This window comes from Sarcophilus harrisii, chromosome 2 (assembly GCF_902635505.1).
Source record: "Sarcophilus harrisii chromosome 2, mSarHar1.11, whole genome shotgun sequence".
Classification (NCBI taxonomy): Eukaryota; Metazoa; Chordata; class Mammalia; order Dasyuromorphia; family Dasyuridae; genus Sarcophilus; species Sarcophilus harrisii.
The window spans coordinates 491,909,591-491,931,516 of record NC_045427.1 but is presented as its reverse complement, the minus strand read 5'-3'; the positions used below and the strand labels follow the sequence as shown (position 1 = coordinate 491,931,516).

The following is a 21,926-nucleotide window of genomic DNA, read 5'->3' as shown; positions in this document are numbered from 1 at the left end:
TATTTAGTACTAGACCAGAGCCAGCCCATTTCCTCAATTCTTAAATGTTCTGTGGCTTACTTTGTACAATAAAGTTTTCCTGAATTATGTAAATTAAAATTTGTTTCCTTTACATATCAAATTTTTAAAATATTAAAATTTTTTTTTAAAATTTCAATAAATTTTTAAATGTCAAAGTTATTAAAGAATTATTTTAATTTTGTAGTTTCAGTTTGATAGGAGGTTATATGGTGCTCTGCATATTTCATCATGTTGACCGGTAGTGTCTTTCAGTAGTCTCCCATTTGTTCTTATATATCACTTTGAAAAAAGGTAATACCTCATGATTTATATAGGCTGTTGAGAAGAACTGTTTTCTATCCTATTCTTAAACCAGTGATTCCTATTGCAATTCTAGAATTTAGGGAAATTGAGTTTACAGATTGCCTTGATGGTTTTCTTAGGGCAATCTCAGAAGGTAATGAATGGCACTATTTTGGGGGTCTCCAGGAACACAAATGGAAGGTAATTTTGATTCATTTGCTTCCTGTTCCTTAGTTTCTTTAGGGACAATGCACCAAGCCTGAAATTATATCACTGTCTTTGACAAGATTTTTTTTTTTTAATGAATTTTGATCCAGTTTGAGAGTCATTCTAATTTAAATCTTTCAGTTACTACTATTTTATTTTAAGATACTCAATCTTAGAAGCATTTATTGAACATCTACTCAGTGCTAGCTGTTGGGAAAGGGGATACAAATATAATGAAATAATACCTACTTTTTAGGAGCTAACCTACTTTTAAATGATGTTGCATTGAATACTTATTTCTTTTGAGATTTTGGTGAACCATTGCTTTAGTCCTCAATTTTTGTTAACTACAAGTTTGTTGTGGTTGATAGGATTTAGTGGATTATATTTTCAAGTTTTTTGGGGGAGGGAATGCTATCTTATATCTTGCCATAGAAAATTGAAGGTGTGATTGGGAAAGAAAAGGGGAGAACCTGTTGGTCCTAGATATATTCTGATAAAAGATCTCACTTTTCTGCTTCCATTGCCTCATGCAGTTTTTTTGTGTACAAGAGTAGTTGAGTTCTTGGTGTTCTGGCTTTACTTAAACTCAGGATTGAATGATAGCAGGCTAGAAAATCTACCTCTTAGTAAGGCTTGTATTAGTGTTTTGTTTGTTTTTTAGTAAGGCTTTCATTAGTTATTTTGTTGTTGATTTTTTTTTGTTGTTTATTTTTAATGTAGAGACTTAATCTTATTTCTCTTATATCCAACTAGTTCCCATTATTGTAAACATTTATGAAGGTCATCCAATATGCAAGATACTGATGAAACTAAATTAGAATGGAGTGTTTTTCAATAAGAAAATTTAGAAGGGAGGGGATAAAGGTTTATGAAGCTGACTATTTAAAACAGTGATATTAGTATCATGATGGTATCAATTGCTTAAAATCTGTTGGAGCAGCCTTAGGAACTAAATTGAGTGTCAGATATTTTCCCAATTATTTAATGATTTGAGGTTTTTCTGAACATCTAAAGTAAGAATTTGTATGTAAAACTGCTCTGTACATAGAGCAGGGTTCATTTTAAGGATCTAAGGTGGCTTAGTTAAGAAATATGGAAAGGGCTTGAATGTTCTTAAATGTAATGCAGTCTAAACAATTTGGCTTTTCCCTCATCTACCACAGAATAGAATCCAGTATATTTATAGACTTTTGTTCCAAAATTGTACAAAAGCTAACATGTATGTATAGACTACTAGTAGTGTCAGCTAATTAACTGAATGAAGTTGACTCTTAAAGGAATCATTAGTTTAAAGGAATTTCTATTTTCTTAGTTTTACTTTCTTTTAATTTATGCAGTGTTCAGCTAGCTAGTTTATCATCATCATCATCAATTATTTATCAAGTTCTATACGTGTGTACTAGGTGATTTATATAGATAGGTTAAGAAATAGTCAATGAACTCTACAAAGAATTGACGATATGGACATGCTGATTATTACATAAGGTATCTATAGTGTGTTTTAGAAGTGATTGTATATAAATAGAAATAGGTGTTAATAATTGAACAAATGCTACCTTATGAATAGCTTTCAGGTGTATTATGGGTATGAATCCCTGGAGGGAAAGCTGGGGTTTCTTGGGGGTAAGGGCTGAGAGTTTCTGTATTTAGAAAAGCAGAATATACTAAGAACTATTTGCAGCAATAGAAAATGGTTCGGTTAGCATTAATTAGTCAAAGAAAGCACAAAGAGAAATGGATAGTTTGAGTATAGCTAAGTTGCTAATTTGCAAGGGGGAAAAAAAAACCTTAGGGAAACAAACTCATTTGAGAACTTTAAAATAGAGAAAAATTAAGGCCCAAGAGCCAAAAAAGAAATATGAACAGTTGTTTTTAAATTTTTTTTGGCGGGCATAGCAGTAAGGAGACTGTTGATGAAATTTCAACGTTGGGACGATCAGGGCCTGTATACATACTTTGAATGTTCCTGATCTATTTATTGCTACTAGAATCTTTTAAGGCAGCACTTGCTGGGATTAGGAGTGAACTATCATCCTTTGGGATAGGAAGGGTTATTTAGGGTTTTTTTTAATTTGTTCTTCTGAATAACTGTTCTTCTTCCTGATTTGATAGCTTGTGGCTGTTTGACTTTTGCCATCAAACACCATGGCCAGCAATGTCACCAACAAGACTGACCCCCGTTCCATGAACTCCCGTGTCTTCATTGGGAATCTCAATACTCTGGTTGTTAAGAAGACGGATGTTGAGGCCATCTTCTCAAAGTATGGCAAGATTGTAGGCTGCTCTGTTCATAAGGGTTTTGCCTTTGTTCAATATGTTAATGAACGAAATGCCCGTGCTGCTGTGGCAGGAGAGGATGGCAGAATGATTGCTGGCCAGGTGCTAGGTAAGTTTTTAATTGATCTTGGAACTTATACATACCCATAGCCATTTTTGCTAGTGCAAGCAATTGAAAAATATTATGTGTGATAATAGTATGGTATACATTGTGAATTTATCTAATGCTCTGAGGTCATGCTAGGTCAGTAGGAGGAGGAAGGAAAAGATTATCCTTGTAAATTTTTAAAAAATAAGTAGTAGGTCAAGTAGCAAAGTAAATTTGTTTTGTGTGTAATAGAGGTTGTACAATCTCAAATGGTCTGGTAAAGAAAAAAATATTTGACCCAGCTTATTTCTTGTAGTTTGTTAAATTTTCTCTCATTTCACAATATGCAGAATATAACAAGAATACTTAAAATTGTACAAAACAGCTTTCTGTCTCTGCGCTTATTTGGACAGTGACTCCCCATGGAGGGTTCTAGTGCTTAGAAAATTGTTGAATTTTGAACTAAAAGATGAGCTAAATTCTGCTTCCTGTTAAAGACTGAATATGGGTGGTATTAATGGATAGTGATAGGATAGAGATATATAATGTAGGCTATTTTAAATTGAGAAGGGTAGCACTCAGAATTGTGATCTTTCACCAGCATATTATATTGGAATGCCTGTAGTATAAGATATTGGGTACCTAGATCAAAGAGGTTATTTAAAGTCAAACTTTACCATGGTGTCTGAAGGTAGACAGCAAATAATTAAGCAATTAGTATACTTAATAAACTGTCCTTTTTTGTGTGTGTGTTGAGGCAATTGGGATTAAGTGACTTGCCCAGGGTTATACAGCTAGGAAATGTTAATTGTCTGAGGTCATATTTGAACTCAGGTACTCCTGAGTTTAGGCTGGTGCTCTATCCACTACACCAACTAACTGCCCCTCATAAACTTTAAACCATGTTAAAGACTCAGTCAGGCTCCATAGCGTTGTTTGACCTTCCAAATAGGCAATTATGTTTAAGAGATTAGCCACTATTGGTCAAAAATGTTTCGTAATGATATCTGAAACGAGATCCTTTTTTTCCCCCCAGTTAAATGTAACCATCTATCTGAAGGTCTCTTTTAGAACAAAAATATGTCCAGTGGATAATTATACATTAATCATTAAAATATTGCATTAATTTTCTTCCATGATGAGGAAGATCATTGAGTACCAGAGTGAGGAAAGGTAAAAGATGTAGAGAATAACCTACTTTTAAAATTATTTTTGACTTTAATTATCTCCTATGTGCAAAGCACTATATTGAGGGTTAAGGGATGGAAGTGTTGTAAAAGGGAAAGAAAGACCATCTCTCTTCTGTATATGTTATTATATGTTCAGACCTTTTTACATATTCCCTTTATTAGTTTAATACTGGTATATATTCAGCTATTTCGTAAGTACTAAGACACTGTGATATTGAGAAATTTGGGAGTTATTTATGGTTTTTGTTTTTTTGTGAGGCAGTAAAGTGATTTGTCCCAGGTCACAATTAGTGAGTGGTACTTGTTGTAAGATAGGATTTGAACTTGAGTCCTCTTGACTCCAAGGCCAGTGGTCTATCCACTTGACATCTAGCTGCTCTCTGTGTGTAGTATATGAAAGTGACTGATTCCACCAAGAAAATTTACCTTTTAGAAAGTTTTTCTCTCAATAGATGGTTTTTTTGCCCTCTTGATGGAGTTATCATTCAGATTTATGGTTCTTTTCAGATATTAATCTGGCTGCAGAGCCAAAAGTGAACCGAGGAAAAGCAGGTGTGAAGCGGTCTGCAGCGGAGATGTACGGGTCAGTACCAGAACACCCTTCTCCGTCCCCTCTACTCAGGTCCGGAACTTTATTATTTATAAATGCATTGCGTCCATCCATGGACATTTTCTTCTCTATCTGTTTTCTGGAAGTGGGAGGGCTAAATGAAGTTTAATGTTTATTCTTTGTACAAATTAGCTTGAATGTATCTTAGAATGTCTTTCTAACCCTCCATTCTTACTTTACACCCAAGAATTATGATTCTTTCAGTCTTTTTCCTTTAGCATTTTAGTGTCTAGTATAAATGAAAGTTAGTATTAGGGTTATACTTTAGCTTTTCAGGAAATAACTCTTTAGAAATTGGTAAAGGAGTATTTTTAATGTGGAAGGGGGTAAATACTAGTGAAAGTATTTCTATGACTTTTGGGGCCTGATATTATCTGAAACACTATAATTGTGGTGTATACCTGAAACTAGCATTTCATTAAGTTTTTCTCTATCTAGAGAAGGCATATTGTAACAACCCACCCTTCCCTCCCCGCCAAAGGTTTTGAAGAACTCATTTATAGGCAAGAAACTTTTGTTTAAGGGATTGATTGTATGAGTGATTTAGGAATATGTGTTGAGCCATTTGCTGTCTTTTGGCCTTATTTCATCCAGTCTGCTGTTGTGATATTGTGGTAACAGCTCCACACTGACAGTCTTTTTTGGCATTTGTCTTTCAGCTCTTCCTTTGACCTGGATTATGATTTTCAACGAGATTATTATGACAGGTATGGGCTTTATTCTCTTCTGAAGAATGAATCAGATTTTTAGATTAATCTGCCTCTTGAGATGCTAAAACAAAACATTTTTAAAAGTCATTGCCTATGATGTGCTTTCAAGTGAAAAACCAAAACTGTCAGTTTAATTGATTGCTATAGTGTGTGTGTTCTTGACTTTGTGTAGTGCTGTATGTTCACTTGTAAATTCATATTATCTTTATATTCCCAACCAAACCAAGGTCAGGCTATGACTGTAGTCATGCAGTCAGTGGTAAAAATGAGATTAGAATATGTGTTAGTGCCATAGTCCTTCACTTATTTTCTCCTCCCTCTAATTTTTTTAAAGTACTTAACTGAATGCTTCCTTATTGACAATATTCTGAAATAATACTTGAAAAAGGAACACTGACTTCTCTGAATATGCCTCAGGCACTTACCTAGAACTAAGTTACTAAGTAAGAATTGTTTAAATTGTTATTTGTGGAAGAAGTTACTTGAAGTTGCTATAATCACAGTTGGAATATGTAGTCAACACTTGGATTGAGCATTAAGAGATAAGATGACAAAGGTGTGTGTCTCTTGAGTTCATAGAGTAATGGAGGTTGGGATAAAACCCAGACCAACATGTGAAATGGACCAGGGTAGAGGATATAAATTAGGAAACAGTAGAAGGTATGAATGGAATATACACAATGAATTTAAGAAATAATAGGATATGGCCAAATTATGAAAATTCATATAAACCATGAAGACAAAGTTAGGTATGAGGAGGAGGTCAAGAATTATTTATTAAATGTATTTGAGTAGTGGATGTGCTAAGAATGATATTAGTATCTCCAAGCTAAGCTTTCTACCATATGTGGATCTGCATACATAATAGACTGCTCTGGTGAGAAGAAATTTGGTCTCTGGCTAAACATTTATTCTTTAGTTACAGAAAAGGAAATAAAATAAATTGTTTGAAGTGCAACATAATACCTACACCATTATTTTTATTAATAGATTAAATTATTTGCTTTAGAAGAAGTGATAGTTAATGGGTTAAGAGATAAATTTTCTTGCAATTAAGTATCTTTTATTTCATAACAAATTTTGCATTGCCAGCTTGGAATCTAGTAGTTCCAGATTGTATTCATGATCATTTAGCATCCTTTTGATTACTTAAAAGTAGCATAGTAGTCTAGGTACTAGGAACATTAATTTTTTTGATGAGAAAACCTTTTTGGATTATTTAGTATTTTTTTTTTTTAATTTTTCCTTAAAGAAGTATGTTAATACCTTTTATCACCCTGCAAATTAGTTTGCCTTATCTTAGTTATGGGTATTAGACTTTTTCTTTCATTGACATTAGAGACTCCTGATGAGTAAACTTGTAAAAATGCAGATCAATATCTTTTCTAGAACTTAGAATTTTAGAATTGCCTAGAGCAGGGGTGTCAATCAAACTCAAGTAGAAAGATATCCCTGGGCTGCAATATTTAAATTAAATTTTTCCTAATTATATTTTAATTTGGCTCAGCCCCTTTTGTAGTTTGTCTTACAGCCCTGAACTGTTAGGCCATTCTGTATCAGAAATAGTATAGGAACTGGCCTAGGGCCCAGTTTATATCCATTCAGCCATACTTAAGCTTTTTCTTAGTTTCAGTCCTTTTTCCATCACCTTTCCTTTGTATATTTTTCTTTTTCTCAAATTTTAATAATTTTTTTTTATCACAAGAATTTTTACTAATATCCCACTTTACAGAAAGCTATTTTTACAACAAATAAATTTTTTTTAATCTGAAGAAATTTCCCCAGCAAAGTTATCAGTATCAGTGTATAATTTCAGATTGATTTCCAGAATGGTGATACAGAATCCATCAATATTGGACTAATGTGCACAACCCTTCAACGTTAGCTTAGACTAGCGTTTTACACCATTCTACAATATATTGGAAATAAATAGATGACCTTAATATTAAAGATCATACTATAGTAATTCAAAGCTATAGGCTCTGAGAGATGTCCCTGTCTGCAAAGGAATAGGGACAATTATGAAAGTAAAATAGTTACCTTGGATTATAGGAAATAGAAAAGTTTCTGTACAAACAAAACCATAGTTACCATAGGAAGGGGGGAAGTATTTGAATGATAAAAATTTGTTGCATTTTTGGATAAGTATTTGATATTCAACATTAGACATTTAATGAAAAGAAATAAAGGGGCTAAATGCCATTCTCTAATAGGTAAGGATAAGAATAAAAGTTCCAAAATACTAATCACTATTTGAAATAATTGAAATCATTAATGTTATTGTGATAAGTTGTTTATCTTGATCTTGTTTTCCCCATGACATGTATGTATCTTGAAAACAATATCTACCATTTGGTTTCTTGTTCTTTTCAACCATAAGAAATTTTACATATTATTTCTATCAAGCTATTAGTAGTTTGGTGACTTGCTCTTATATTAGTCATGTCAGTTGTAGGGCAGACCCCCATGGAGGTCACACTGCCAACTTCTTGTGATCTAGCTCTCTCCTTTACCAAACATGTCCATCGAAAGACAACAGTTGATTTAGAAGAAAAACTAAAATAGCAAATAGTTTATGAATTGAGTTTTAAGTTAATAATAATAGTCTGACATGTATGGTGCTTTTGAGTTGAATTGTTTTTACATACACTATTACACTATCTTATTGATTCCTTAAAACAATTCTGTGAGATAGTCACTTGGTGTTACTTCCATCTCTGGCAGATAAGACAGTTGAGGAAAGAGAAAGTTGAAATGATTTTCTCATGTTTGAATTAGGTAGTGCTTGAAGTGGGATTTTGAACCTCAGGTGTGTCTTATGACCTTGATTAAAAGCACTAATAATGTGCAACATGATGCCTTTGCTTTGCCTTGAGAAGGCAGTATTTTATCTCTTTGTCTTTTTTCTCTTTTTTTCCTTTTCCTTTTCTTTTTTTTTAGGTGAAATGAATTTTATTTAGAGGAAGAAATTATAATTTGAAAGCTATACCAAATGAATAAAATTATGAATTACACATTGGTAACAGCTTTCACAAAGCAGTGGACTTGAACACTGAGAATAGAGTTTGTCCCTGCTTAGGAGATAGCATAAATCTGTTTTATTTTTCTAATGTAACTCAAAATAGCATCTTTGTTTAGAGAGAGTCTATTTTTTTCACTTGTGCCAAGGCAACTCAGTTAATTTTAGTTTTTTAGTGATATGTTTATTAAATTTTTTATTTAAAATTATTTATTAAAATATTAATTATTATAATATTAAAATATTTATTAAAATATTAGATATATTTCCTTGTAATTTATCTTATTTTATTAACTATTAGTCTTTTTCTTTCCACTCAAAAAAATATAGTTCAATGATTCCATAGTATTATGTAATTAACCCATATGTGGAAGGATGTATGGGGGAAAAGTGCTTGCTAGAAAGTTATGTTTTTTTTTTTTTTTTTTAATGAAAATCTAAAATTTAAGAAAAAGTTAAAATAGTATAGAATGAAAAGCAGTTCTCTTATTATACTACACCTTTAACTACAAAAAAAATTCAGCAACTAATTTATAACTGGTGAAACATTACCTTTAATTCCCACTATTTAATACAAATGTTAACAGTAGACTTGAATTTTCTTTGTTAGTATATTCAGTGAAGGATTTACAAACGGTACTAGTTTGTTGCTTGCAAGATGTAGGAAGAATTTTCTATTCTGAAAGTAGTTTTAAGAATTAAATTCAACAGATACAGTAATTTAGCAAAATAGATGCTTTTCATCTGTTCAATCTGTTTATGTAGTTATTGTTTGGCTTTCATTCTGAAAGAGGATCATGCCATGTGCTAGCATATGTAAGTGAATTGGATTTAAGTGAGGGAGGACTGTGCAAAGTCACTAGCCTCACTCACATTTTCCTCCAGATCCAACAGCCATAGGAAGACAACTGGGAATGGCTCTGAATGCAGTGGGAGACCTTGAACTTAAGCTAACATCTTTTAATAGCTCTTATTTTGACCAAGGTAATTACCCATTCAATGATTAAGACTAGGTAGGCTGCATAAATTATAGTAAATTAAATGTCAGAAATTCTAAGTTTCACTTCTATCTTTTGTAGCTTTTTGGGTAAGTCAACTCCATTTCTCTTGATCTCTGAAAGGGTAGGAGATTGAAGTTTCAGAAGAATTCTAATTTCCTCCCCCTCACGTTCCCCCAAAAAGAAAGCTTTTAGTAATGTAGATTATATTACTTTTTATTATAAAAGTAGTTTTGTCCTCATGGGTCCCCTGAATGAGTTTTGGGAATCTTCCCCCACCTCTCATTGGACCAACCTTTTTGAAAACTACTAGACCAGATGTATAGTATCATCTATAGTATCATAGTATAGATCCCTTCTTTAGAAGTATCATCATCATCTCTAGTTGCCTGTGGGATTTCTCTACCTATGTGTCCTATTTCACATTCAATATGTCCAAAATGGAACTATTTATCATTTGCTCTAAAATGCCTCCTCATTCCAAATTCATTTGCTGTCTAGACTCTGAGACATCACTATTCATCATTTTTGTAATCTTCAAAATTCTTCTTTCACCTTATCTAATCAAGTCTAGTTGATAAGGCTCTTACAACATCCTTCCCTCTTTTTCTTTGTTCTTATTGCTACCACTCTAGTTTTTTCCTTATCTCTGCTTCATCTTTCATGCTACAAATAGATCTGAAAATACTCCTACTTTTAATCACCACCAAATAAGAAAAGCATTGCTTTATTTATATTGCACAATAAGGAATTATACACAAAACTATTTAGCTCTATTATATACAGTTTATTTTTTCTCCTTGAATATATGAGAAAAAATTTTTTTAAGTGTAAAAGAAAATAAAAACAAAATAGTTGCTTCAATGCTTCCTCTTAACTCTGTTAACTTATTTTTCTTCCTCTAAAGCAGATGCCTAGCCCAAAACCAAATTGGCTTTATTTTCACAATGAAAATTGACCGGAAGTCATACCCATTGATAATTGTCAGGATTTGAAGTTAGATTCTCTGACTCATTTATTTACATATTTCCCAAGATATTGCTGTCATTGTACTTCCAACACATATTCAGTGCGAAATCTGTTTTATTCCCAAACATGTTTTTCCTCTCCTATCTTTAAGCCTCTTTTTTTATGCTACCAGAGAATGGGTCATAATGCTTGAAGGATATGGAAGCAATTGACAATGCATAATAATCTCTTTCACTATAACATGTTTAAATTTTCTTTCTCTGCTAAACTCCAAGGTATTTGAATTTATTTTTGGACTGACTTGATATTTTATATACACTGTTTCAGAGACTATTCCAACATGATTTGAATTTCTTGTTGGGTTGACTTGATACTAAATTATTATTATACAGTTTCAAGGACTATTCTGACACAAAGTATTTTAAAAGTTTTTTTCTGATTTTTTTTTTCACCACCATGTGTCTCCCTAGTAGTATCCTCCTTGTTTCTGCCAGAGAACTGTCATATAAGAAAGTCCCCCCCCCCCCCCCCCCCAGGCAGTTGGGAGTTAAGTGACTTGCTCAGGGTCATACAGCCAGGAAGTGAGTGATTGAGGTCAAATTTGAACTCGGGTCCTCCTGACTTCCACTGAGTCACCTAGCAGCCCTAACAAATAGTAATTTTTAAAGGAAAAAAGAGCAAGAGAGGAAATGGGAATTGGCATAACTGGTTAATATACAGTTTGTAATTTTTGTGCACCTTTTTTAAAAGGGTGAATTTGGGAGTATTTTCTCATAAATTTATCAAGCTATGTGTTCTTTGCAGCATTAAATTTGTGTATGGAGGTGTGTATGTAGAGGCTCTTGTTAGTTGTGCTTTATATCATTTTATGCTTCTAATTTCATCATATTTGTCATTTCTTATACTGCAATGTATTACATTTATGTATGTTTTATTTAGATATTGCCTCCAAAGTAGTGGGTATCTATATTGCTTCCAATTCTTTGCTGTCCACCAGCATGCTATTTCATTTTTGGTTTTGGAGTTGTAAGATCTGGTTAAATGAAATTACTACTTTAGGGGTAGTTAGGTGGTGCAGTGGATAGAGCACCAGCCCAGAAATCAGGAGGACCTGAGTTGAAATCTGGACTCAATCACTTAACACTTCCTGGCTGTATGACCCTTGGGCAAGTCACTTGACCCCAAATGCTTCAGTTAAAAAAAAATTACTACATCAAATAATTATTTAATTATAAGTGAATTGGAGAAGAAAATGGCAAACCATTCCAGTGTGCTTGTCAAGAAAACAACAAATGGGATCATGAAGAGTCGGACATGACTGAACAACAATGGCTTTTGATTTTATACAGTCCTATTCATTGTTCATTTTGTCTTGGACATCAAGTTCTTGTCACAGATATTTGGTATAAAGTTTATTTTTCTAATTGGTCATTTCCCTTCTTAACTAAATGTAAGCTTTGAGTAAGCAAAAACTTTGCATTTTCATGTAATTGAAATGATCTCCTCATTTTTAAAAATTGCCTCTATCCTTTGATTATTCTTCCCCTACCCATGAAAAATGTATGATGTTTCTCTTTTGGTGTGTGTGTGTGTGTGTGTTGAATTCGTGGATGGGTAACTGTAAATTAAAGAAAATTAATACTTTTAGATCCTCTTGGCAGTCTATTTAATCTTATCAACTTCAGTTTTCTTTTTTCTAAAATAGAGCACCACATACAAGTTACTTGAGGATATAAAGCACTGTGCACTCTTATAGCTCAATTTTATTATTATTTTAACTGAAAATTGTGAATCTTGAGAATCATACAAGTAACCTTATTCATAGTAGGACTTAGATTTGTATTGTTAGTTTACCATGTAAATTTAATTTTTTTTTAACCCTATTTTGATTTTTGGGACCAATGAAAATTCCCCATACCATCCTGAAATTAATAAAAGTTTCTATTAGTATTGGGCATATTATTAGTATAGTATGTAACTTGTGTATCAATTGACACTTCGTTTTCTTGATGAAGTAGAACGAGAGAATTAGGGAGTTAAGTGGGATATTATCAGGTATTAAATCCCAATTTTCAAAGCCTAAATGTGATATTCTTATAAATCACTATGTAATCTATTGAATCACATGACTATTTAATGTTATGCTAGTGATACTAACTTGTTATAAATCCAAGAGTTGTAAGTCCATTTTATAACAATGTACATTGTTAAGTCATTGTAGTTGAGAAAATAGATGGTATTTTGACATCATCAGAATCTAGAGAATAATAACTATAGAGCTATGATTTTATTAGTGGAATGAGCTCTTTTCAATCAGTGTAGCTCAGGATCTTGCAACATTTTGTGATTTGGGGAGGGGAGCGGGGAGAGATGGGACGGTGCTCAGGTTGACTTTGCTAAGGTCACAGCTATTATGTCAGACAGATTTTGAGTCCATGTCTTGATGATTCCAGAAGCCCTTTCTATTTCCCACACTACATTGCTTAAGAAAGATAGAACAAAGATAGAAATCCAGTACAAAAATGATTACTGATCCCTAAAGATACAACTTATTAAGTATTACTTTAACTTCACAGCTGAGAAAATAGAAGTGCAAAGGGGTTAAGTTCCCACAGTCAAAAAAGTTTTATTAGAAAGTATTGTTCTAAATTCTCTTCTGGTCCTACTTTTGCAAGGATATTATATAAAATGGGAATTGGCTTTTAAATGTTTTGAGTACATTAATGACTTTTTCAATCCCCCTTACACCCCCCTCCCCCAGTTTAAGTACTTTAAATAATATGTTTCTCTTTCTGCAAATGTAGGAAGAAAGAAAGAAGTTTGTATTCCATTTGAAGAAATATCAGAAAGAATAAAATTTGACATTTTTGGAAAGGGTAGAAAATTTTATCAAAAAGAAAAGGAAAGGACCTAATTACTAGAGATAAGAATCCTAGAAACCCTTTTGAATAAATGGTAGGAAATAGCCTTATCTTTTCTCAATCATAGGATTATATTTTTGCTAAAGGTTTTCACTAAGTGAAATGTTACAGCCTTTTAAAAATTAACTATGGGTCTTTCTATTATCTTTGGGTTCTTGCAGTTACAGATCTTGATCTATAATACAAGGCTTTGCAAAAGATGAATGTGAAAACTATTTTTGCATGAAATACTGCTTTTTTTAAAAAAGTAAAAAAAACTTCCCTTCCCTTTCCCCAAGACAGCAATCAATCTTATAATAGGTTAAATATGTGCAGTCCCTTTAAACACATTTCTACATTTATCATGCTGCACAAGAAAAATCAGATCAAAAAGGGAAAAAAATGAGAAAGAAAATAAATTTCAATAAATTAACAACAAAAGAAATGAAAATGCTTTGTTGTGATTTACACTCAGTTCCCACAGTCTCTGAGTGTAAGATAGCTCTCTTCATTATAAGATCATTGGAACTGGCCTGCATCATCCCACTGTTGATCATTCTGTAATCTTGCTTTTGCTGTGTATAATGATCTGGTTCTTCTCACTTCACTTAGTTAGCATCAGTCCATGTAAGTCTCAGAAAGGCTCTCATATGAAAGGTAATGTTTCAGCTGTGTGTTTCTAATCATAGTGGTTAGGAAGAAAGCATTTCAGGCATGGAGGACAAGCCAAAGAATGTCATGCCATTCGAAGATAGAATGTATTGTCATATGATAAGTAACAAGTCATCCACTGTATCAGGATTGTTGAATTGATTGAAGAAGATTATAAAAAGACTAGAAAATTAAAAGGGTTACTGTTTTGTGAAGAGCTTTAAGTACCAACAAGTTATTTGATTCTGGAGGTTATAGATAACCACTGAATTGATAAGTTTTACATGAGGTATGAGTTATGGGCTGTGAGCATGATCAGATTTGAAGCTTTAGGGGAAAAAAAACCCATTTTGGTAGGAATACCAATTGGGAGACTTTTAATGTTCTCTTATGAAAGATATAAGGCTTGCTGGTAGTTATGTGAATGGAGGAAAAAAGGACATTCTTAAGAGTACAAGTGGTAGAAGGAATAAGGGTTGGCACCTAATTGGATATGAATTGAGTTGTAGACCAGTCTGATCTTTGTCCATTCTTTGGATCTTTTTCCTTTTTAATTTAAAAGATATTTCTAAACACTGTTTTAATTCCTCTTTTAAAACTGTTTAAAAAGAAATAAAGCAAGAACCTTCACAAACTAATATTAAAGTGGCTTCTTGAAGAAATCAAGTTTCTACAGGAGCCTTTTTTTGGTTGCTTGAAATTTACTTTTATTTACTCTGGTTCTTGTATTTATAAAAGACCTTATAATGGTGACATTTAAAATGTGCTTATGTTTTTATAATTAATATGATATCCGTGTGATGGTCTGGCACTCCGGGCCATCAGTATGAAATATGCTAATCACTTCTTAGTGATTGAGTTCTTAGTGAATGAGTTCTAAAGTATAATCGGGTCTAGTAGGGTTTTTTTTTTTTTTTTTTTTTTTTTTTTTTTTTTTTTTAATCAGTTCATAGAAAATGTATGGCTGTTTTGATTGAAGCAGTTGGGTGTGTGTGTGAGACAATTAGGGTTGTGTCTTCTTGCCCCTGGGTCATAAAACTAGTAAGGGTTGAGTGTCTGAGGTTAAATGTGAATTGATTTTCTCCAGACTCTAGCAGGGCTGGTGCTCTATCCTCTGCAATTTAGCTGCGGCCTCTCCTCCCCCCCCCCCTTTTTTTTTTATTTTTTTTTGGTAGATCATGTCACCTCTTGTTAGATTAATAAGTATTAAACTATGCCTGTAATTTTGATTTTACAGTAATTTCCTTATCTCTAATATATATTGATCACTAATTCTAGGCTTGTTGAAAGGTGACTTAAGCTCCCTTCTTTTTTTTAGCATATTCTTGACTGGCTAAGTTCCATCTGCAATGAAGTATTTTTTTTGCATGTGAGATTTTTGTTTATTTTTCCCTAAGAATGACACTGGTTTAGTGGGAGGATAGGGGAAGTTCATGCACATGTGTATCCAAAGAAAGTTTGAAGTAGATAAATTGATATGGAAAAAGAACAACAACTAAATAGTTACTGTGTAGTCTATGTAGCCACATCAATTTTGGAGGTACTTGGTATGGATTAAATGAGAAATATTCTATAAAGTAAAAATGGCATTTACAATAAAAATTAAGATTTCAAAAAAAATAACAGAAAAAAGAGCATAAGAAAAGAACCAAAACAGAAGAAATCAATGTGCAATTTCCATTTCCATATCCTTGAACTCACAAGATTGCACTGCTTGGCACATATATTCTTCCCCCTCTTCCCTCCAAATCAAAGGCAATCAGTTTCATAACAAAATAGTACTTTTGGTATAAAAGAATTGAAAACAAAGCACCCATTAACTGGGGAATAATTAAAGCAAACTGATTCACAAATGTAATGAAAGATTACTCTATATAGTAAAAGCATTCTAAGCACTGAAATAGTAGTTATTTAAATTTAGAGAAGTAGGGAAAGCAGTAGATAAAACTGGTACAGAAAAAACAAACTGAAAAACAATATATATTGTTCTATTCAAAAATTATAAACAGGAAAACACTTTTCCTATGTCTAAACCAATTTTTAAAACAAGTTTTTTAGGTTTTGGTAAAATATTCTCAAATATTTTCTCCATTTTGAAATTACTAAAATAAGATTCCCTTTCTATTGCTACTCTTTAACAAACTGTTATTAAAGGTTTTTTGAAGCTACCATCTCAAATACTATCTTTACTGATTAGTATATCATGTAACCAGTAAATAGGTACTGGTTTATTTTTTTCTTTACCTATCTTTTATGCGATTAATTTCTTTTTTAAAAACTTACTTTCCTATCTAATAAGTGAGGAAATTACATATAATGCTAATTTTTGGTTTTAGGTACTTTAATGATATTAAAGAATGAATGATATTAAAAAGGCCCCAATGCCATGTTTTTGTGTCAAAGGCTTTTAGTAAATCATGAAATTTGGAAATTTTTAAACAATCATAATTGAGAATATCTTTAAATTATTAATTATGTTAACTTTGTTAATTTTCCACCTGAGATTTATGTCAATAAATCTTTTTAAGAAATAGGTCAATGACTTTACTTTTATATTTCACTATTGTCAGTCGCTTATTGGATTATGTTAGGGTGTTGTTATAATGTTTTCTTGATTCTTTTGAATTTGATGCAGATTTTGACCTTTCCTGTAGATAGTCTATTTGGTTACTTTGACAACTAACTTGATTCTGAAAATATTCCCATGTTTTTAATTATCAAAATTTGTTTTTGCCATATTTTTTTGCCAAATCTTCCATAAGATTCCATGATCATAATATCCTCTCTTCTCTACTTTTTATTTTCTCCTTTCTCCTCTACTTTTCTTTTTCCCCTCCCCAATTTCCTGATTCCTATCTTGAGGTATATTTGCCTTCTGTGGTATTTTAGGGAAAAAGCAGGCTAGTAAGAAGGTAAGAATATTATATGTACCAAGTTTTGAACAATTCATCCTGGTCCATGAATTGTTTATGATTAATTTAAAAGATCCAATCTGTGTTTTTTATAATTCATCAGAAGTTTTAAGGGCAGCATCAAGTCACCATTTTTACATGTACTTGTTCTTTTTTTCCTCTTCCTCCTTATTTTCCCTTTTCTTCCTTCTCCTCTGGCAATTGGGCTTAAGTGACTTGCCCAGGGTCATACATCTAGGAAATGTTGTGTCTGAGGCTAGATTTGAACTCACATCCTCCTGACTAAAGGGCTGGTACTCTAATCCTTTTCCTTGCCTTTCCTATCTTCTTTAAGTTCAGCAATATATAAATGTTGTTTGTCAGTGAAAATAAAATCTAGAAAATTTAAGATGTGCATTTTGGCAATGAAGGATAGCTGATATTTATAAAATGTTCATTTACTAAGATTTTCTTCATCAACAACTCTGTGTATTAGGTCATTGAAGTAAAAGCACTCCATAAATACAACCTTAATTAGTTAATTAAGAATTAGTTTAAAATTCCTTAAGCCTGATGACATTCAAAAATGATAGTAAATAACTTAATAGCAGTTGACATGCTATTGTCATGGATGGATGACAACCACATCCATATGTGGTTGATATGGATGGTAATGATGGTTGGTTGACCAATCTCTTTCCACTTTGCACAAACTGGCTTTATAACTACTAGATAGTTAATATCTGTAATTGCTTCTGAATGGAAGGTTATGTTACATTTATACAAATTAATATTAAATGTAGTATACACATATTTGAAGGACAACTGCATTTTAGTGGGTATTTTATATTATCTGATGAAATCATTGATACCTTCTCTTGAGGGTTTATTTTAATTAAAATATCTGAAATTAGCATAAATATTTGCTATAATGAAAAGTTATTTTAGAAAACTTAAGTTCTAAATAATTTGGATTTGTACCTTGTCTATCTATGAATTGTATTATATCAACTAATAAGAAATGGAAATTTTTTTTCACTCATTTTTGCTAGGCTTGAAGGACATAAATGTCTCCTGAAAGCCCCCAAAAAGCCATGGAGAAGACAAAAAGTAAATTAATATGGAAATTTACCATATTTATTTCTTATAGGATGTACAGCTATCCAGCACGTGTACCACCACCTCCTCCTATAGCTCGTGCAGTGGTACCCTCAAAACGCCAACGTGTGTCAGGAAACACTTCCCGCAGAGGCAAAAGTGGCTTTAATTCCAAGAGTGGGCAGCGGGGCTCTTCATCTAAATCTGGCAAATGTATGTTTTAATTTCAGATAACCGTATCTTTCTTAATTTCAGTTACTTGGGATGTTGATTTTTGTTAGAAATAGGAATTTTAAGGGGTGGAGAATCAGTTTGTAGTGGATGACAAGAAAAGTAATTTTGATATTCCTTTTGTGTGCCTTCTTCATTAATCTATTTCACAGCATTAGGATGTTTTTACATCTCAGGATGTTTTGAAGCAAATACTGATACAGAATAATAAAACTAATCCTACCATAGTTTTACTCTCTGAGAGGTCACAGTTTAATTTTTAAAAATCTTTGTATAGAGGGGAAAAAATGATAGTGTTTATTTTTAAATGCTTTGGGAGAAGTGTTTTTGGTTTTGTTTTTATTCTTTTGAAGTCCTGAAAGTGTTGGTATTTTTTAGAACAAAAAAGAGGAGCAAGAATCCATAAAATAAGAAGTTGATGAGGAGAGAGATATTAGAAAGCACATTACCTTTATGTAAATTTCAATTGATTCTAACTCAGACTGTCTACTGATGATAATTTGGTGTCTAGTTATAGAGTCCTATGGGGATGTATTATATAAATACATTCAGTTTGTTTTTTGAATCTAACTTCATGGTTTGTTTTTTGGGGTTATAGTGAAAGGTGATGATCTTCAGACAATTAAGAAGGAGTTGACCCAGATAAAACAGAAAGTGGATTCTTTATTGGAGAGCCTGGAAAAAATTGAGAAAGAACAAAGCAAACAAACAGGTAAATGGTGTTCTGTCTCTCAGATGTTTTTGGGTACTATTATCATCACAAAAGGTAGTTGAAAGTATATGCTGGAGTAGTGGGATATGAAACTTTGTGAAATTGGGAAGGGAATTTTTGTGGGAGGATTTAGACTCGTGCTGCAGTTGTATGATCATTATCTGGGGATTGTCTACATCCTGTGGACATTACTTGCCCCCTAGACAGACTTGTCCTTCTCATCCCCAGTAGAGATGAAGAATGATAAGTCAGAAGAGGAGCAGAGCAGCAGCTCCCTGAAGAAAGATGAGACTAATGTGAAGATGGAGTCTGAGGGGGGTGCAGATGACTCTGCTGAGGAGGGGGACCTACTGGATGATGATGATAATGAAGATCGGGGGGATGACCAGGTGAAAACTGTGGGGGAAGGAAAGAAAGATACGGTGGAAGGGGGGGACTAGGAACACCTGGAATGCTTCTAACTCTTTCCTTTTGTCTTTTTTGTAGCTGGAGTTGATCAAGGATGATGAAAAAGAAGCTGAAGAAGGAGAGGATGACAGAGACAGCGCCAATGGCGAGGACGACTCTTAAGCACATGTTGGGGTTTTAGAACTCTCGTCCCATTATTTCTTTATCTAGGCGCTTGTCTTTGATCAAACTTTTCACCAGATCCTCTCCCTTAGAATCTTCCAGCACATGTTCACTGTTGTACCCAACTTTATCCTTCCCATGTTCATTAATTCTGCCCTGCGCCTAGTTCCTTTCCTACTTCCTTCAATTCTCCTAGTAGTTATATTAAGTCTCCTGTAATTTTGCTCTTTTAATTTTGATACCTCTTTATGACTTAACAATAAAAAGGATGTATGGTTTTTATCAGCTGTCTCCAAAGGAATCTCTTGTTATGCAGGGAGTAAGCACAGTTCTCTATTCAATTCAAACCTGAGACTGATTGCTACTTCCAAAAGTGGAAAGGCAATCAATCTCATTTAAATCAGTTCCTGAGAACTTTGAGTGTCTTCTCCTACCTAGGATTACAATGTGGGGGGCTACAAAAATGTAACAGTTTTTATTTTATTTTATTTTATTTTTTTTTTGTGAATGACAGTTGTCAGTAGAAATGCATAAAGAGGTACATTCAGAAGAGGAATTAGTGTGTGCTTATATATTTTTTTTAAACAAACTTTGTTTTCTAAAGTTGATATTGTGGGTTATTCATGTGAAACAGCCTGATGTTTGAAACTTTTTTTCCTCAAAATAAAAAAATATTAAACCAGGAATTTGAAGAAGAAAAACATGACCCCAACCCCTGGATTTTCTTATTACAAAATTTTTCAATGTTTTATAATTGTTTATTGAACTTATTGTAATTTTGTTAGGAGTTATTACTTAAAGATTTAGCACTTATGTCATACCCTCCCGTGCACATGCCAGTTATTTGTTGCTTTATTTATTTTTCCCCCAGAAGGCTGCGAATGAGTAGATAACTTCTTCCCAGAGTTGGGGGTTCTTTGTTGAGGGAATTTAGGGAGTTTATATACCATCTCATTAGAATTTTTTGTTATGTGGATCCTTTTGCAAATGTGTACTATTTATTGCATATTTGAGAATTAATTTTTACAATAAATTTAATACTAGTCAGTAAATAACCAAAAGATACAAGGTTGAGATAGGACAGTGAAATTTGCATAAGATTATCATCATATACTAAAGGAGAAAGGGGGGATATCATTAAGCTTACTAAGGATTATGAGTCTGCTCTTGATTTTCTTTAGGAAGAGAGTAATTTCTCCATACAGCAAAAGAGATAAAGAGGACTGAAGTAAAGTTAGGGGACAAAATGGTGTGTCACTTGATGGGTAGGGCGAATGAAGTCCTTGATTTAAATATTCTCCTTTGTAGGTGATCCTGTTAAATCAAGGAATATTGATCTTCATGTACATTTGTCTTTTTCATACTTGCAATTTACTAATAATAATGGTGACAGAATCATTTTGTGAAGGAAAACTCAAAATAGATTGGCTTAATATTATACATAAAATGCTCAGTGATTTCAGCTGGCACATTGCTTAGTAAATGGTTGATTTAGTAATTTTTTGTGTCCTGACTCTCAATTTGGACTTTTTGTCATTAAGATTTTGGGTAAATCAATCTATGCTTTCCTATTTGCTCATTGGTATTATGAAGAGATTCAATTAAAAGTCAATCTTAAATGGATATGATTGTTCTTTGCATATAGGATGAATGTAAGAGGGGAAACGAGGAAAGTAGTTGAATATTTTCGGATGACTCCTATCTTTGCAAGTACCCTATGCTTTCTTGCTATCTTCTGAGTTTGAATAAAAAAAAAATCCCCCAATTTGACTGCTTCAAAATGCCCCATGTTTTAATCATCTCATTCAAAAAGTCCATTTCCTTTGTAGTTTTATTTAATATAATTGACGGAGGAAAATTGTCTAACATGTAATTCATGTTAAAGGTTTAATCTTGTAGAGGATGTTTGATTTTTAAAAGAGAAATACTTTTAACTCAGTTGAACCTCTTCTTGCTGGTATATGCCTTGATGATAGGAGTATTCCCACTACTTAAACCCTGCTACATGACTGGAAGTTGATAAGAAAATACCTTTGTAATAGGCACTTTGTGAATGTTTATTGATTTGAAAGAAATGCTTGACTTGGGATACCAAACAACTGGGCCTTGGATTTTGCCAAGATAAATTGAGTGTCATCTGAATGAATTATAGAAATCTTAGAGCTACTGCTGCTGTGTAATCTAGAAAGAATATTGTAGAAAAAGATTTTTAAAAAAATTTTTTATTATAGCTTTTTATTTACAAAACATATGCATGGGTAATTTTTCAAGAATGACCCTTGCAAAACCTTCTGTTCCAACTGTTTCCTCCTTCCCCCTACTCCCTCCCCTAGATGGATGGTAGTCCAGTACATGTTAAATATGTTAAAGTATATGTTAAATCCAATATATGTGTATATATATTTATACAGTTATCTTGCTGCACAAGAAAAATAGAATCTAGAAAGAAAAAAAACCCTGAAAAGTAAAACAAAAATGCAAGCAAATAATAACATAAAG

General features: G+C 32.7%; 1 protein-coding gene across 7 annotated transcripts in view; it reads left to right on the top strand.

The window, feature by feature from the left end:
* HNRNPC (heterogeneous nuclear ribonucleoprotein C) overlaps window positions 1-21,046 on the top strand; it is a 46,289-nt gene extending 25,243 nt beyond the window's left edge. For 4 of the 7 annotated variants that reach the window (XM_012544482.3, XM_023499091.2, XM_031954997.1 and 1 more), the window contains 7 exons: window positions 2,626-2,899; window positions 4,576-4,690; window positions 5,338-5,385; window positions 17,967-18,127; window positions 18,744-18,857; window positions 19,086-19,246; window positions 19,344-21,046. In XM_012544482.3, coding sequence (XP_012399936.1) covers window positions 2,659-2,899; window positions 4,576-4,690; window positions 5,338-5,385; window positions 17,967-18,127; window positions 18,744-18,857; window positions 19,086-19,246; window positions 19,344-19,427 — 924 coding nt within the window. In that variant the 5' untranslated portion in view covers window positions 2,626-2,658 and the 3' untranslated portion in view covers window positions 19,428-21,046. The remainder of the gene's footprint in view (window positions 1-2,625; window positions 2,900-4,575; window positions 4,691-5,337; window positions 5,386-17,966; window positions 18,128-18,743; window positions 18,858-19,085; window positions 19,247-19,343) is intronic. The other 3 variants (XM_031954998.1, XM_031955000.1, XM_031954999.1) reach the window with 3 other exon arrangements.
* The last annotated feature ends 880 nt before the right edge of the window (window positions 21,047-21,926 follow it).